At 51.8% G+C, this 16,462-nt stretch overlaps 2 protein-coding genes and 1 pseudogene across 2 annotated transcripts; 1 reads left to right on the forward strand and 2 right to left on the reverse strand.

Annotated features, from left to right (window-relative positions):
• Window positions 1-1,211: 1,211 nt before the first annotated feature.
• On the reverse strand, window positions 1,212-2,815 carry LOC123039111 (GDSL esterase/lipase At1g28600-like; annotated as a pseudogene).
• A 677-nt stretch (window positions 2,816-3,492) lies between these two features.
• LOC123040830 (L-type lectin-domain containing receptor kinase SIT2) lies at window positions 3,493-5,678 on the reverse strand. The gene has a single exon (XM_044463573.1). It carries the CDS (start codon window positions 5,582-5,584, stop codon window positions 3,548-3,550), a length of 2,037 nt encoding a protein of 678 aa, XP_044319508.1. The 5' UTR covers window positions 5,585-5,678; the 3' UTR covers window positions 3,493-3,547.
• A 4,950-nt stretch (window positions 5,679-10,628) lies between these two features.
• LOC123040831 (L-type lectin-domain containing receptor kinase SIT2) lies at window positions 10,629-13,469 on the forward strand. Its single transcript, XM_044463574.1, has 2 exons — window positions 10,629-11,417; window positions 11,764-13,469. Exons 1-2 carry the CDS (start codon window positions 10,824-10,826, stop codon window positions 13,090-13,092), a joined length of 1,923 nt encoding a protein of 640 aa, XP_044319509.1. The 5' UTR covers window positions 10,629-10,823; the 3' UTR covers window positions 13,093-13,469.
• Window positions 13,470-16,462: the final 2,993 nt, after the last annotated feature.

The raw sequence follows: 16,462 nt of genomic DNA on the forward strand, positions 1-16,462 counted from the left end.
GTGTATGTATGCAAAGGCCCAGCGATCGTGTGTTGTGGTTCTTTTTTTAGGATCTAGTATTGATATTTGTTGGTGTTTGTAAATTGCACGGGTCGCTAACGAGATTGAGGTTTGCCTAAAAAAACTAAAGAGATTGAGGTCCAACTCCTTTCCTTGCGCGGGGGGCTGGCCACGCAGCTCTCTCGTTCTTCTATATATAAACAAACCCTCTTCCCGGCCGCCACCCTTCCGATCAAGCCAAGCCAAACCATCAAAGCCGATCAAGCTAAGAAGAACGAAGCATCGACCAGCAACGATGAAGAAGGAAAATTGCTTCGTTTTCTGCCTCATTATTTTCGTGCTCGGCGTCTTAGCTTGCGGGTCCGTCTTCTTGGCGCTCGACGAGTACAGAAAGCCGCGGTACTACGCGGCGATCGACTCCCTCTCCGGCCTCGACCCGGCGACGGATCTTGGCAGGCCCTCGCTGGATCCGCTGTTCAACATAACCCTCAGTGTCGCATCGCAGGGCTTCCGGCACAGCGAGTGCATCCCGCCCGGCACGTACGTGGAGGTCTCATACCGCGGCTCTCCGCTCGCCACCGGGACCGCTGTGCAGCTCTGTGCCAGGCCGCGGAAGGCGCCGAGGGAGCAGTCCCTTGTCGCATGGGGCCGTGGCGTGAGCGTCCCGGGCTTCAGGCTGGACAACCTCGCGGCCGATGCACGGCTCGGCGTCGAGGCGTTCGAGGTCACGCTCCAGATGCCACCGACCCACGACCATGTGGGGAAGATCGTGACGTGCAAGGCTAGGCGGGTAGGGGACGACGCCGCCTTGCGAGCTCCGTGCGACTCGTCCAACATGGGCCATTATTGGACGCCGTCGCCAAAGGATCTGCACGGCGGCGCCTGAGTTAACTTGTGCGAATGTCACGTGCAGAGATGACGATGGCAACTTGATGTCATCCATAGAGTCATCCAGTTCTAGTATAGGTTTTTTTTCTCATCAATAATGTATTGCGGATTTTTTTGAAAGGAGATCAATCATGGTAGATTTATCTTATAGTACTATACATGCTAGATATTTAATGTTGGGTCTCACTGATCACATCTAGATATTTAATGGGTAATTGCTTCAAGCTAATACATACGATATATAGAGACATAAATTTACCCATGTCCGTGGATCTGAATTTTCAACTCTAGTACACATGTGTTTTAGGCCAGTAGGAAACAAATTATGGGCGTGCGACGTGCATTATCGGTGGATTCGCATAGGGGCCCTGTAGGCAGACTCCGTGAGGTGGAAACCATCTCATTGAAGAGCCTGAAATGTCTGGCTCAATGATGTACTTGGCGCCACGCCGGATCAGTATCTGCAGAGGATTACCAACTCATCAGTTTATCTTGAGTCATACACAAGTTTTAACAAACAGAATAGACCTATCATCCATTCTTTGTACTCCGATCCTTCCATTCCAATATGCAGTGCATATAGATTTTTAAAAAAGTCAAACCTCACAAACTTTGATCAAGTTTGTGGAGAAAAACATTGACGTCTAGAATGCTGAAAAAATGCTAAGTTTTGCAGGCCATAACCACATTGACCATAGGCAGATAATCAAGAACATAAATTTCCAACTGATTTGGATATGGTCATGGCGACGCAACCAACATATTATAGTATAAAATAAGGCGATAAGATAGACAAGTATTGTGTCCAGGAATATAAGGTCAAAAGAAAAACATGTTGAGGGAGAAGTAAATTGTGGGAATTAAAGTAATAAGAATGGAGTTTTCATCTATTTTGTGCACAACATAGTACCTCTAGGCCTTGGGAGATGCTGTCAACGATTTGGAGAACATAAGATGTGGCTTTTTCCACAGTCCTGTTGGACAGAAGGAAGCTCCTGTAGTTATTTGCTCCAAACTCTCCCATGACAAACAGAGAGCTCCCGAAGCAACTAGTAGTTTACCCTTGCAGAGCGAAGGCTTGAGTTTCTGGAACGACACGAGCTGATCATGGAGGGAACTATTGATAGGAGGGTTCGCGGTCAAATTCTGTCCCTGCAGGTATGTCAAGGTGAGAGCCGGTGCTCCTGCCACAGCGAACTTTACTCCAGCGGAAAAGTTGCCCCCCTTGTCAAGGTATGGCGGCACGAAAGGCAGACCCAGAGCTTCGGCTGGAAAATGAATTCTATCTCCCTCTCTTTCTCCTTTTAGCCAGCAAGATTAATAGTAGTTGAACAAGTTTGGTAGTGCATTTGTGGTTACCAATAAAGTCCAACACAAGGCGACCGTCAGTGGCACGTCCGGACACCGCGTTTTGGATTTCGATTTGAGATTTTTTTTGGCCCAGGCCGAGATGGCCGAATTTCGGCCGTTTTCAAAAATTTTGGTTGAAATTTTGACCAATATTTGACTGATGTTTGACTAAAATTGAACCAAAATTTGTCAAATTTGACCAATTTTGGCCGAAAGAGACTTTTCGCCCTAGGCCGAGATGGCCGAAATTCGGCCGAAATCTGTTTTTCTCGGCTGAAAATCAAAACACAGCGTCCGGTGGGGTGGCCGAAGAAGGTCTCGCCGTAGGGGAGGTTCTTGAGTAGTAGACCCAGAAGGACGGGATCAGCCCACCTGACCAAATTACCGGTGTCGGCGAAGGAGTTGCCGAAGCTGATTATGGATGTGAAACGGCTCCGGTTGTCACTGGAGTAGGCACCGCGGAAGTACGCTAGGATGAAGAGCAAGAGGAGCGCTGCGTGATGTGGCCTCATACTTGGTTGCCTGTGCTGCTGTAGCAACGCTTGCTAGCTGCTTCCTGCTTGTCAGTTGGGGCTTCCACGCTTGGTCTCCAAATGCTATATATAAGCAAGCATACCGTGTTTAACAAGGCAAAGATAAGGAGTCAACCAAATGTGTGTTTGGTGGGCATTTTCTACGGATGTACAGGTACATCTTCATACTTTTTTTGCAGGGTAGGTATATCTTCTTACTAACTGACTCATCAAGTTGGCACTTATTTATCTAAGAAAATATGAGTTGTAGATTGTGAGATTTGAGTAGTGACGCAAATTCTCTCTTCGACTAGAACAAATGTAACAGTTTAAATGATTTCATTGTAGTTTTGGCCCCTTAAATTCTCTCTTCAACTAGAACAAATGTAACAGTTTAAATGACTTCATTGTAGTTTTGGCCCCTTTTCAAGTAGCTTTTTGCATTACTACGTAACCAGTGACATCTTAACAACAGTTAGAACTACAAAGTGAAGTATCATGGAAATTTACAACTAGGAAGTGGCTGACTTTGACGCAAAGACGAATTGTGTGGCGTGCACTTCACGATAAATTGTTATCATTTGCTATACTGTCTCGCATAAAGCGAAACATAGCCGTGCCCTGAAAACAATGTATACTCAAAAAGAAATATCAGAAATGATATCGACTAACTCATAGTTAGACCCAAAAAGAAAAAAACCAACCTCACGCTATGGTCACAAATTTATTATAAGCCGTCGAAGATAAGTATTTTCAGAATCAAACCATAACAAGAAGTGAATACACAATGAACAACTTCATCTGCCCTCAGCTAGAACCGTCACTGAAGACCCACAAGACACAACACTAGTGCTAGTCTCCGACAGAGAGAACGACATGACGTGCAGATCGGAGCCTTCGGTTTGCATTAGCGCGAAAGTCGACGACAAGTCCGGGACGCATTTACCGCAGTCTAGACATTGCATGACCTTCCGCATGCTAGGTCTCGCATTAGGTAATGGGTGCGAGCACAACAACCCAAGTTGCAGTACGAGGGTAATCTCCTCTATGTCAAACTTTCCTGTCAGTCGCGGATCCATCACCTCGAGGATCGATCCATTGCGGCAGCACTCACGCACCCAATCAACCAACACCACTGAGTTGTGCTCGTCATGCTGGATTGGCCTTCGTCCACATGCAACCTCTAGAAGGAACATACCGAATGCGAATACATCGGTTAAGGGCGTTGCCTTCCCGGTGCGCACAAGCTCTGGTGCGAGGTATCCCCTGGTGCCAACAACATGGGTTGTTTGAGCATCAGTTCCATGGTCATATAATTTTGCTAGGCCAAAATCTCCCAGACACCCATTCAATTGTTCATCCAAGAGCACATTGCTTGCCTTTATATCCCTATGAATCACAACTTTTTCCCAATCCTCGTGAAGATACAATAGGCCTGATGCAACACCTTTGATGATCCAGTACCTTTGGGGCCAGAATATTGCTGGCATACGTGGATGGTGCAAATACTTGTCAAGACTGCCATTTGGCATGTAGTCATAAACCAAGAGAAGCTGGTCCTTGCGCCGGCAGTAGCCCAGCAGCTGCGCAAGATTCCGGTGTCGAAGACGGCCAATGCTCACCACCTCAGCTATGAACTCCCGTATTCCTTGCCTTGAATCATGTGACACCCTCTTCACCGCGATCTCCGAATTGGATGCAGAAAGCACCCCTTTATATACCCTCCCAAATCCTCCGACGCCAAGTAAATTCCGCTCCGTGAACCCATCCGTGGCACGATGCAGGTCCTTGTACGCAAAACGATGGGGACCAAACTCGTCTTCCCAGTCTTCGCGTACCTCGGCAAACCGGCGCCGACTCCACACAGAGAAGAAGACCACAGCTAGCACTGCAGCCACGAGCAACGCGGTGGTGAGCGGCAACACAACATCCAGGACCTTGGACCGAGGCTTGGCTCCCACGCGTGGCAAGGCAGGAAGCTTGGACAAGTCAAGCGGCGGGGCAGGTCCGTCCAAGCTGAAGCTCCATCCGAGCACGTAGTGGTGTGCCAGGACAACTCCCGACGACGACGAGAAGCCGGCATATATCGACGTCGAGAAGCCGACGTACATCGCATCTGGCATGAGCGTGGAGAGATCGATGGCTTGGGAGAGGAGAGGATTCCTAGGCTTGGGCACTTGCACGGGAGCCAAAGTCACCTTGAGTTGCTTGGACTGGCCGTCGTAGTCCACCCACACCTGCATGGGCTTGCCGCTATCTAGCTTCAGGTCTCGGAAGGCGCCGCCGTGGTCATCGTCGTTGTAGCCAGCCGGCTGGGCCTGCTGCGAGATGAGGCTATTGACGTCGATGCCGACGTGGTTGCTGTTGATGTCGCGGAACTCGGGGCTCAGGATGGTGTCAAGCTCCACCGCCAAGATGGGGCTGCTCACCGGGCCGTTTGTCGCGTTGAGGAGGCCCAGGTATTGCCCGCCGTTTGCTGCCGTGAAATTTGTGGTCGGGGAGACGACGAAGGCGAGCCCGTGGTCGCTGACGCCATCGTATCTTGACACGATGGCGAACACGAAGGACGTGGAGAAGGAGCGCGGCACGGCGGTGGTGTTCGTCGGCGGCGTCGGCTTGTGGAGGAAGTGGAGTGGGGTGGAGTGGAACGCGTGGGCTTTCGTCTGCTGCGTGGAGTTGGTGAGCCCGAGGAGGCCGTTGGGCATGACGGTGGCCATGCCGTCCAGCGTGAGGTTAACACCGACGAAACCTTGGTAGGCGAACTGGCCATCGTCCAGCGACGAGGCCACTTGCCCGTCGCGGCTCAGCAGTATGAGCAGAACAAGGGCCAACATAGTTTCTCTTCTCAGACACCTTGCCTCGTTGCCCTCAAGAAGCTTAGACAAAACTCAACATGATTGAGTCATAGGCTAGCAAAAATAAGCTTGCTTCTTTTGTGGTGAGGGATATGGATGGGTTGTGTGATTGGAGCTTGGAAGAAGGGGGCTGAAAGATATAAAGAGAAGACAATGACAGGTTAGAATGCCTTGCCACGGCATCGGTGTAGGCGACAGACAAGTGAAGACAATTCTGCGTTCGTACAGTATAGTATATGTTGACGCGGTGCCCTGCATTACCGGGCGAGATCGTCGTCGCTTCGCACGCATGGTGGAAAAAAGGGGTCCATTACCATAACTTTCGACGTCTGCTTAAATATGGTGTAGATTTTTTCAAACTTCTGATTTTTAAGAGATAAAGTACTAAGTATTAAATTAACATTTAGACGCTCACACACTATATGAAAATCATAAGTTGCCTACCGTTTGACTGTAAGCCGAGCATATTTCATCCCTTATATTGCGGTACTGTAAAGCATTATAAGAGAAACTTTAAGCTTGTTTTGCGGTACCGGTCTGCAGCAGAACATATCTCGTAAAAATTTACAGTAAAACCGAAAATTCCCTGTGGTGTTCTTGTTCCCCCTCTTTCGCGTCTGCTCGGCCACACGAAATTCAGTTAGCCACGCTCACACGAAATAGAAAAATCATGAGTTGTTGTTTGGCTGTAAGAGCATCTACAGCCGCAACCTGCAAATTCGACCCCTCAACGACCGCGCATGCGTCTGGACGCGTCCACGTACACTGATAGGTCATGGCTTAAATTTTCATCTCCACTTCCACGGGCACTGACGGGCTATGTGGAGTTGGTGAGTCCGAGAAGGCCGTTGGGCATGACGGTGGCCATGCCGTCCAGCGCAAGGTTAACACCGCCGAAACCTTGTTAGGCGAACTGGCCATCGTCCAGCGACGAGGCCACTTCCCTGTCGCGGCTCAGCAATATGAGCAGAACAAGGGCCAGCATAGTTTCTCTTCTCGGACGCTTTTTGCCTTTTTGCCCTCAACAAGCTTGGACAAAACTCGTCATAGGCTAGCAAAATTAACTTGCTTCTTGTGTGGTGATGCATATAAAGGGTTGTGTGGTTGGAACATGGAAGAAGGGGGCGGAAAAAAGACAATCACACACATTAACGTACGGGAGAATGGTGGCCAACCAGCATGGCCACGTGGTGCATGCTGGTCGGCCGTGGTGACAAACTTTTTTATTTTTTTGGAGATTTTTTTTAAAGATGGAAGTAAGACTTTTTTTAAAGATTATTTTTGGAAGTGGCAATTTTATTTTTCTTTTCGAGAAAAGTTTTTTAGGCTTTTTCTTTTTCATTTTGAGATGTATGTGATGTCCATCTTTTTTTTGAGATTTTTTTGGTAGATGAAAGTGAGACATTTTTCTTTTTGAGTAAAGTTTTTAGGCTTATTTTTCTTTTTAAGATGAATGTGATGTCCAAGTGATGCGAGGATTTTTTTTAAAATCTTTTAGATGAAGATGAGTTTTTTTTCTTCGAAATAACACATCCTGTTTAAAGTGTTTTTTTATTCTTTGAGAGAAAGAAATGCGCACACAACTTACTCTCAGGAGGCTCGCAATGGCGGCCCTAACCACTAGTGACAAGTGAAAATGCCTTGCCACGGCATTGGTGTAGGCGAGACAAGAGAAGACAATTCTGAGTCCGTACAGTATGCTAGTATACGTTGACGCATTGCCCTGCACTACTAAGCGAGGTCGTCGTCGTCTCGCACGTATGGGTTGAAAAAAAGGGTCCATTACTATAACTATAACTGTCCAGTCTGTTTAAATATGTTGTAGACTTTTTCAAACTTCTGATTCTTTTTAAACACAGTACAGATGCAAGCGCTCATATATACACGCATACACTCACATCTATGAGAATACACACGCACACCTTACCCTGTGAGCACCTTTTGATTTTTTAATAGATAAAGTACTAAGTACTAGGTACTACAGTAACATTTAGACCCTCACACACTATAAAGAAAAAAGAAAATCATAAGGGCATCTTCAGGTACACATAAATTTCCTCCCACATCGGCCCCGCAGACAGAGGGACCATGTCCGTGGACACGAATATGGAAGGCCGCCATCCAACACAGTTCACATACATTGCAAACACCATCCGAACAACCAGACGAAATTTGTGCAAACACGGCCGGATTTTCATACAAACCGGAAGAAGTTCATGCAAACACGACGGATTTTATTACATTTTGGACATAGTTCAACTAAAAGCGGTACTCGTCCGACTCGAGAGGTATAATACCTAAACTAAAAGATCGCCGACGCCCGTTCTCTATCTCTGAGCGACACCCCTCATATCCAGTCGAAATATGAGGCAGATATGGGGCGCCCGAGCGTGCCCGGGCGCATCCGCCATGTCGTCCCCAACCCATGCTGGCCCACCCGACCCCACAACTCCGCCCACCCAAGCTTTCGTCCGGCGGTCTCCGACCGTCTCCAGCATGGCGGGCAGCTGATCCGAGTCCTTCACCTCCAGATCTTTTTACACCGAGCTCATCCCAAGCGGCCCCGAGGAGGAGATGGCCGTCCGGCTTGCACTCGGCCGCTCCAAGGAGGAGACCTATGCACGGCAGCGCTCGGACTCCTTCCGTCGGGAATCCATTGCATCCCCCAAATGGCGCATGTATCCGACGCTAGATGTGTTGCCGCTGCCTCACCAGAGGCGGTGCGGCCCGTCTGGCGTCCGAACATGGTGGCAGACGAGTAACCCCTTTGTTTGCAGACCGAGCTGCGGGACGTACCATGGGCGTCGTCCGATGAAAACATGACACGACGTGCCCACCGTGCGAGGTAGCAGGCATGGGAGGCGGCAGCAGCCCTCGCTGTGGTGGACGTCGGTGAGGCGGAATCGCATTCTCCGGCGCCCCGTATGGCGCAGTAGTCCAGGCGCCCGTACCGCGTCGCGGTGGATGTCGTCGGCTCGTCCCAGGACAAATCCATCATCGACGCTGCGGTGGACGTCGGCGAGGCGGAGTCGCATTTTCCGGCGTCCCGTATGGCGCAGCACTCCGGGCGCCGCAACCGCGTCGTGCTGGATGTCGTCGGCTCGTCCTAGGACGAATCCATCCTCGATCTGATGTCCATCAATGTCGTTCGGGTTCCGGGCTGCGAGCTCCGAGGGGGAAGAGTAGGGGATGGGAGACGCGACGCCTTGAGTCCCATGAGTCGACTAGTTTCCCATGCACTACTCTACCTTGCCGGCGACCAGACCAATACTTTGGGGAGCGTAGCTGGCCATCGGACATGGACACGGCGGAGCCGGACAAACTCCACTCAAAGATCGCTGTGTTGCATGTGATAATCTGAATTTGAGGTTTTTAATAGATATCCGGATGTGAAATGCATTATTTGAAGTGTGACTAGTCATCCGTGGATGTGACTGAACGCGTCCGCGAGCATTTGAGTGGTTGGGTTTGCCAAGTCCGGCTAAATGCTCTAAGTGAGTACCCAAGAAAAAGACACTGCAAAACGTACGACCTCGACATAGTCCACATAAAAACTCTCGCCTTACAGAGCCATCTCGGCAATGTTCTTACCACATGGCCATCATATAAGCACTTGACAGTTAGGTAACAGTTGCCTATGAGTCAAGATAGCAACGGGGACGAAACCCATCGGACTTTACCTGTCCAAACCCATCCCAAGGGACTATCGCAAACCCGTTCTCGTCTTCGTTACCGTGCGCAAGGCTACTTTTCGCCCGTCCCCTAAACCCATCGGGTTTTCTAAACCCACGGAGATATCGACATATTTAAGCAAACATAGTAGCAACGAAGGATAGCATTTCAGCAGAAAAAGAGCATATTTCAGTAGCATAACTTGAGCTGAGTGCGCCATATATGAGTTCGAGTGTTAGACATAAGAAGCTCGGAGAAAAACACACAAGATGTAAGGTGAGTGTGCTATATATGACACTTGGTGTACACTTTGTTATATTTTTTAGCTCTATGATTTCGTAATGCACAAAATAATTTTTTTATTTTCCTTGCATTTTATTTCGTTCCCTTCTATTTCTCGACCATATTGTTCCAGCCAGTTTTCATCGTCCTTTCCATCTTTCTCAATTCCATCCTCTCTTTACCGCTACTTTGCCACTTCAAAGTTGTGGTACTGCCTTGAACTGTTCACACCATCCTAGAAGCCGAGCGTGCCCCTCGGCTTATGTTGTTGAGTGATGGTTATTTATACTTGGCAAACAATTTTTCAAGTCATCGACAAAAGGATCTCGGCTTACGCCGCTTTGCCGACGTGGGGTAAGCCCAGTTGGCTTTGCTGACCGAAAATGAGCGAGGGTTCCCGCGACTCTCATGGCGACCTGGCCACCTCGCCGCCTCCACTGCCATGACAACCTCCCTCACCCACCCACACTCAGCCGCAGGAGCCTTAGCGGTCTGCTAGCCTCTGCCACCTGATCCAGACATCCGCTCCGCTCTTTGGTGGCGACCCTGATGCTTCTCCGACTTCGACGCAGGAAATATATCACATGAAAACCAACATTTAAAGAAAATTTCGTGGAAACCACATTTTAAAGTTTAAAAAGAATCTGAAAAAATAAGCAACGGATGGTGAGAGGGTTATGAAAGTCACGTTGAGACGTCTCCAGTGCTAAGTCAAGTACACAACGACTTGAGAGTCTAGTCTTCTCCGGCTGGTCGACGTATCACGTAAGCAGTGGTTTGGAGAATGACAGCCGATTGCATTATCACGGCTCACAAGTCAACATAGGTGGTGTAAATGTTGCCATCGCCCCAGACTGCACGGCAACGGCCAAATCCTTCCTTTCCATCCATGCCTTTCAGCCGGTAGGCGGGCGTGGAATGGAATGGGTCACCGGCTCACGCCAGCCACGGAGCTCCCTGGATATTTTGCCCCGCCGGCGTTCACATAGACGAGATGAGAGAGCTTTCCGTTGATCAGGTCACTGCAAGACTAATTATATGTTCGGCAGTTCTCTAGCTCCCTGAAATCTCAGGATCGGTGGAGCTCCTTTTTCCCGCTCCGTCATTTTTAGCTACACCTTCACCAACTCCCGGAAGGGACTTGAGAAGCAGAGAGTCTCTGAACAGGCCCTAAAACAAAGGATTCGCAGATTACATTCCAGACCCGAACCAATCAAGTACTTACATACTTACCAAAGACGCCGAGCAAATTGACGCAGAAACCATGCCTCTCGAGCTTTTCCACTTGGTCACTCTGCTCCTTCTCCTCGTGGCTGCTGATTGGGGTCTTGCGGCCACGGTCGGCAGCGACGATGGTCGGCAGTTCGCCTACAATGGCTTTGCCGGCACGAACCTCACTCTCGACGGTGTGGCCAAGGTCACGCCCAACGGCCTCCTCATGCTGACCAACGGCACCATCCAGCAGAAAGGGCACGCCTTCCACCCGTCTCCGGTCCGCTTCCGCGCCGCGCGCTCCTTCTCGACGACCTTCGTCTTCGCCATCTTCGGGCAGTACATCGACCTGAGCAGCCCTGGCATGGCCTTCTTCATCACCACGTCTAGGGAGGTGCTGTCCACGGCGCTCCCAGGCCAGTACATGGGCCTCCTCAACGCCACGAACAACACCAACCGGGAAGCCCACATCTTCGCCGTGGAGTTGGACACCCTCCACAACTCCGAGTGCCACGACTTAAACGGCAACCATGTCGGCGTCGACCTGGATAGCATGGTGTCCCGAGATTCCGCCGATGCTGGTTACAACGACGATGCCACGGGCCGGTTCCTCAACCTAAGCCTCATCAGCCGGAAGGCAATGCAGGTATGGTCGTATGGAGATGTTCGGCCCTGGATGCATTGCACCCACGATGAACAGTAAAAAAGAATCTGAAATTTCTTGGCTTTGTAGATGCTCAAATGGTTTAGGTACTTGCAAAATTTGATGGAAAAATGACTTCCAAAGAGCACCTCAAATATTTGTGCATCTTTGAAGCCACACAATTTCAAAATGTTTTTTTTGTTTGCTATTTTCAGATTTTACTATGTATCGAATGTGCACTGCATATAGATTTTTTTCTGATCACAATACAAACGCAGACACTCATACATATGCACATACACTCTTCCCTACGATTATGAACACACAGACGCATATATGTCTCATGCAGGTATGGGTGGACTACTATGCCTCTGCCACAGAGATCACCGTGACCATGGCTCCCCTTGGTGTAGCCAAGCCCAAGAAGCCCCTACTACGTACCACCGCGGACCTCTCGACCGTGGTGCAGGACATGGCCTACGTCGGGTTCTCCTCGGCAACAGGAGTCCTTTTCACACGCCACTTCGTCGTTGGCTGGAGCTTCGCGCTGGACGGGCCAGCTCCGATGTTGAATATCTCGTTGTTGCCTGCCTTGCCACCGATTGGACCCAAGTCACGGTCCAAAGTGTTGCAGATCGTGCTACCCATAGCATCGGCCACAACGGTTTTAGTAGTGGGCATCATTGTTTACATTTTGGTTCGAAGGCGTCTCAGGTACGCGGAGGTCCACGAGGACTGGGAGAAAGCATTTGGGCCGCACCGATTCTCTTACAAGGACTTATTTCAAGCGACCAAGGGGTTCAGCCAGAAGAACCTACTTGGGGCGGGAGGATTTGGAAGCGTCTACAAGGGTGTGCTCCGCAAGTCTCATATGGAGGTCGCCGTGAAGAGGGTGTCACATGAGTCAAGGCAAGGGATGAAGGAGTTTATCATGGAGGTTGCAAGCATGCGACGCCTGCGCCACCGCAATCTGGTGCCGTTGCTCGGTTATTGCCGACGGAAGGGAGAATTTCTCTTGGTCTATGATTACATGCCAAATGGTAGCCTGGATAAATATCTATACGATCGTAGCAAGGGTACACTGGAGTGGCCTCAAAGATTCCACATCATCAGGGGAGTGGCTTCGGGATTATCATACCTCCATGAGGATTGGGAGCAAATTGTCATCCACCGGGATGTCAAAGCAAGTAACGTACTCTTGGATGGCGAGATGAATGGGAGGTTAGGGGATTTTGGCCTAGCTAGGCTTTATGATCATGGGTCGGATGCACAAACCACACATGTAGTTGGTACTATGGGTTACCTAGCTCCTGAACTAGGACACACCGGCAAGGCAACCCCATCTACCGATGTGTTTGCCTTCGGGGCATTCCTTCTAGAGGTCGCATGTGGGCGGAGGCCGGTTGAGCAAGATGAGAGAAATAACCAAGTAGTAGTGCTCATGGATTGGGTTGTCGACCATTGGCATAAGGGTTGCATCACTAAGGCGGCAGACATTAGGATGCCAAATATGTTTAGTCTTGACCAGGTGTCTCTAGTGCTAAAACTCGGGCTTCTGTGCTCCCACCCACTACCAAATTCAAGGCCAACCATGCGACAAGTCTTGCAGTACCTCGATGGCGATGTGCTCCTCCCAGACTTGTCGGCAACATATCTAAGATCAACCAAGCTGGAGTAGATGTATAACACAGAGTTTGTTAACCAAAACATAATGTCATATATGTCGTCGTCGAGCATGAGTGTCATTTTTGATCTTTCCGGAGGAAGGTGACAAGGTCTATGTTGTGTCAAAATAATTGAGTTGGACTGGATGGTACTTGTCTCTAATGTGTATATCCTTGTAAGTTATAACTAGATATATGGAGGTTTCTTTGATTTTTCTTAAGTTTTTATTTATTCAGAAAATTCCAACACACACACACACAATCAGATTGTCATGTTACTTAGGTGTTTTTTTTCATAGTTAGGCACGAGCCACAATATGTATGAGGCATGCATCCATTTGGCTGGGACTGAGATGTGCATGTTCACGTTGGAGTCTTTTCTTTTTTGCACTGAATCGGGTTATGAACGATAAAGTTGAACCGAAGCAAACCGATGAGTCGAGCATCCCAAGGCAAAAAGAACTTCGTGGCAACCAGTCAAACTTCCCTCATAACAAATTGATATTATTCACCTAAAAAACGCTTGCCTTATTGATGTGCTCCCGGGCGCTTCTCTTGGCGACGGCCCGGGCTCCCCGCCCCGGCCGCCTTCGGCTCCGGCCTCCGAGGACTGGGAGGTGGTCCCGGCGCGGCGCTAGCGCCTCTCCGTCGAGGACGGGGCCAGCCGCGGGGGCTGGTGCGTCGTTGGCTCCAGTTGGAGGTCGTTTCTGGGCGTTGGCTGAGGTCGCATCGGAGGACGAGGAAGACGCGGACCAGGAGTCAAGGGAGGGGGACCTGGCGCCGGCGAGGCCGTTGCTCGGCGACTTCGTAGCCTGCGCGCAAGCGGCGGGGAGTGGCGCCGCGGGGGCGCGCCGCCGCTTTGCTCCGGGGGGCCGGGGACCGCGTGCGCTCGCTGTGAGAGCATGGCGGCCCTCCCTGTCTACGGGCAGGGGCTCGGCGTCCCCTGGAGGTGCCGCTCGGGGAATCCGGGCGAGGATGGCGGCTGCGCTTCTGGCTCCGGCGGACTCAGAGGCGGAGTGGTCGTGCTTGCCGTCGCCGGCGGCGGCCGGTCAGGTGGCGGTGGAGGCGGCGCTGGAGCCGCAGGCGGCAGAGGGTGACGTTGTCTTCCTGATGGCTAGGGTTGGCAGTGTTGGGCCCGGGGCCGTGGTGGGACAGGTGGGCCGTGGGCCGAACCAAGTGTCCAGTTCGGCTGGTGCTGGAGGCCCGAGCGACGCGGGGGACAGAGTGTCCATTGGGGGTGAGAGGCTATCGATTTGTGGGCCTGTTGGTGCCGACCAGCCCGCGTCGGGCCTGTCTCGGCCTCGGCCCACCCCTGGCTCCTATTTATGGGTGCGCCGCGGTTGCCTCGACCCCTCGCTAGGGTTTCCCGCATCTAGATCGGAGGTGCGGTGCTGGGCTCACTGCGCCAGATCCATCCACCTCATCTCCCCTCCCCCTCCTCTCTCCATTTCCTTTGCAGCGGCGGTGATGAGCGGGCGGCGCGCGGAGAAGAGGCCCATGGAGCCCCCGATATCAAACGGGGAGCGGCGCCGTGAGCGGAACTTGCGGGAGAAGGCGAAGAAGGAGCTGCGTGCAAGAACTGGTGGCAGATCTGAGCGGAGCTATGAGCAAGAGGGGCGCGAGGGGGATTGGGGTCCTCCTCCCCCCTGGTGGATTCAGAAGCAGGAGAGAAGAAAGAAGAAGAAGAAGGAGATGGCTCGGCGTCGGGAGCTTGAGCGCAAGCCATCGGATCTTCCCAACTTCGGTGGTGGCCATGGGGATCCGCTTGCCAAGAAGGCCAGGGCGACGACCGAACCCCTGGTGGTGTCCCTTCCCCCTGGTGCGAAGGGCACTGCGGGGGAGCCCATTCCGGTGGAGGACGCGTCGGAGGCTCTGGATGTGGAATGCTTCAAGTGCGGGAGACTTGGCCATTTCCAGTCCAAATGCAAATTCCAGCCCCTGTGTGTGCTCTGCAAGGAGGAGGGTCATGCCTCCGCGCACTGCCCGACGAGGGGTCGGCAGCCAAGCCTGCAGATAATGGGCAGCGCAATCTCAGGGGAGGGCTTCTTCTGTCTGCAGTACGAAGAGGAGGAAGATCTTGAGGGCCCTCGGCTGCTCTCGGTGGGCAACGCGGCTATTCTCTCTGCTGAGCCGGGCCGCCTGAACCTGCGGGTCCTTAAGCAGGAGCTCAAGCACATGGTCACGGGGGACTGGGATTGGCAAGTCACCCAAGTAGGCGAGGACGACCTCATGGTGGTGTTCCCCTCTGCAGATCTCCTCCACATGGCCCGGACTAGTGGCAAACTATTCCTTTCCATTAATGACATCACTGCTAGGGTGCGGGATGTGGTGCATGAGGTGATTCCCCCGATGGTGATGCTAGAAGCGTGGGTGCGGCTCCACGGGATCCCTGAGAAGCACCGCAAGATCGAGCGTATCAATGAGGCTTTCAAGATGCTGGGCAGGCCAATTGTGGTCGACGAGCTTTCCCTCATTAAGTTGGGTCCGGTGAGGATGAAATTGGCTTGCAAGACGCCGGCCAAGCTGAATGGCACGGTGGAGGTGTGGTTCAACCATGAAGGGTACCAGATTAAGGTTGAGTTGGAACGGATGCCGAGGAGGTTGGGAGATGGTGGTGGAGCTCCGGGGCGGGTCCCTCCGCTCCCCCGCCAGATAGCCAGCAAGGAAAGGGCGGGTCTAACAAACAGGGGCCTCTCGTGGGCACTTCTTCCAAGGCTGCTGCCACTGGTGCGTCCAAACCTGCGACGGTGACGTCCCAGAAGGAAGCAGCCGGCTCCGGCGCGAAGGTGGTGGGCCAAGATGTGGTGATGGGCGAGCTGGCGGACGAGCACGAGGACAGCATCCAAGACACTTCAATTAACACTGAGACATGGGAAAAGTTGGGTGTGATTGCAACTCAAGACACGACTGTCAGCCTACCTCCCCTCGCCCGCTCTCTAGATCCGTCCTTCAAGGTTCTTAGCTCCAGCCTGCCAGCCCCGAATGCGCCAATGCCTCTGTCTCTAGTGGCTTTGGAGAACGAGGCCATGACGAGCTCTCCTTCTCGCGGAGGGGGCTCGGGGCTGGACTGCGTCCTCATGGATTCGGACCCAACTCCGGCCTCGGACAGGCGCCTGTCGAGTGGCTCTGGCCATCAGGCCAAGAAGACCGCGGGGAGGAAGGCAGGGGGCAAGACGGTGGCCTCGGAAGCTGCGGGATCGGTGGCGGCGTTGGGAGGCGAGTTGGGTGCGGCTTTGATGGCGCCAGGGCTGGCAGCCAAGGCCAAGCATACAAGGGCAACTCCGGTGTCGTCTCGGGCTCCTAGCGCACGCGTCAAGGCCAAGATTGGAGACATGACCTCTCTGGAAAGTGCCAAACTTCGTGCCGCCGACAAGAACATGGATA

The sequence above is a fragment of the Triticum aestivum genome, chromosome 2B (assembly GCF_018294505.1).
Source record: "Triticum aestivum cultivar Chinese Spring chromosome 2B, IWGSC CS RefSeq v2.1, whole genome shotgun sequence".
NCBI lineage: Eukaryota > Viridiplantae > Streptophyta > Magnoliopsida > Poales > Poaceae > Triticum > Triticum aestivum.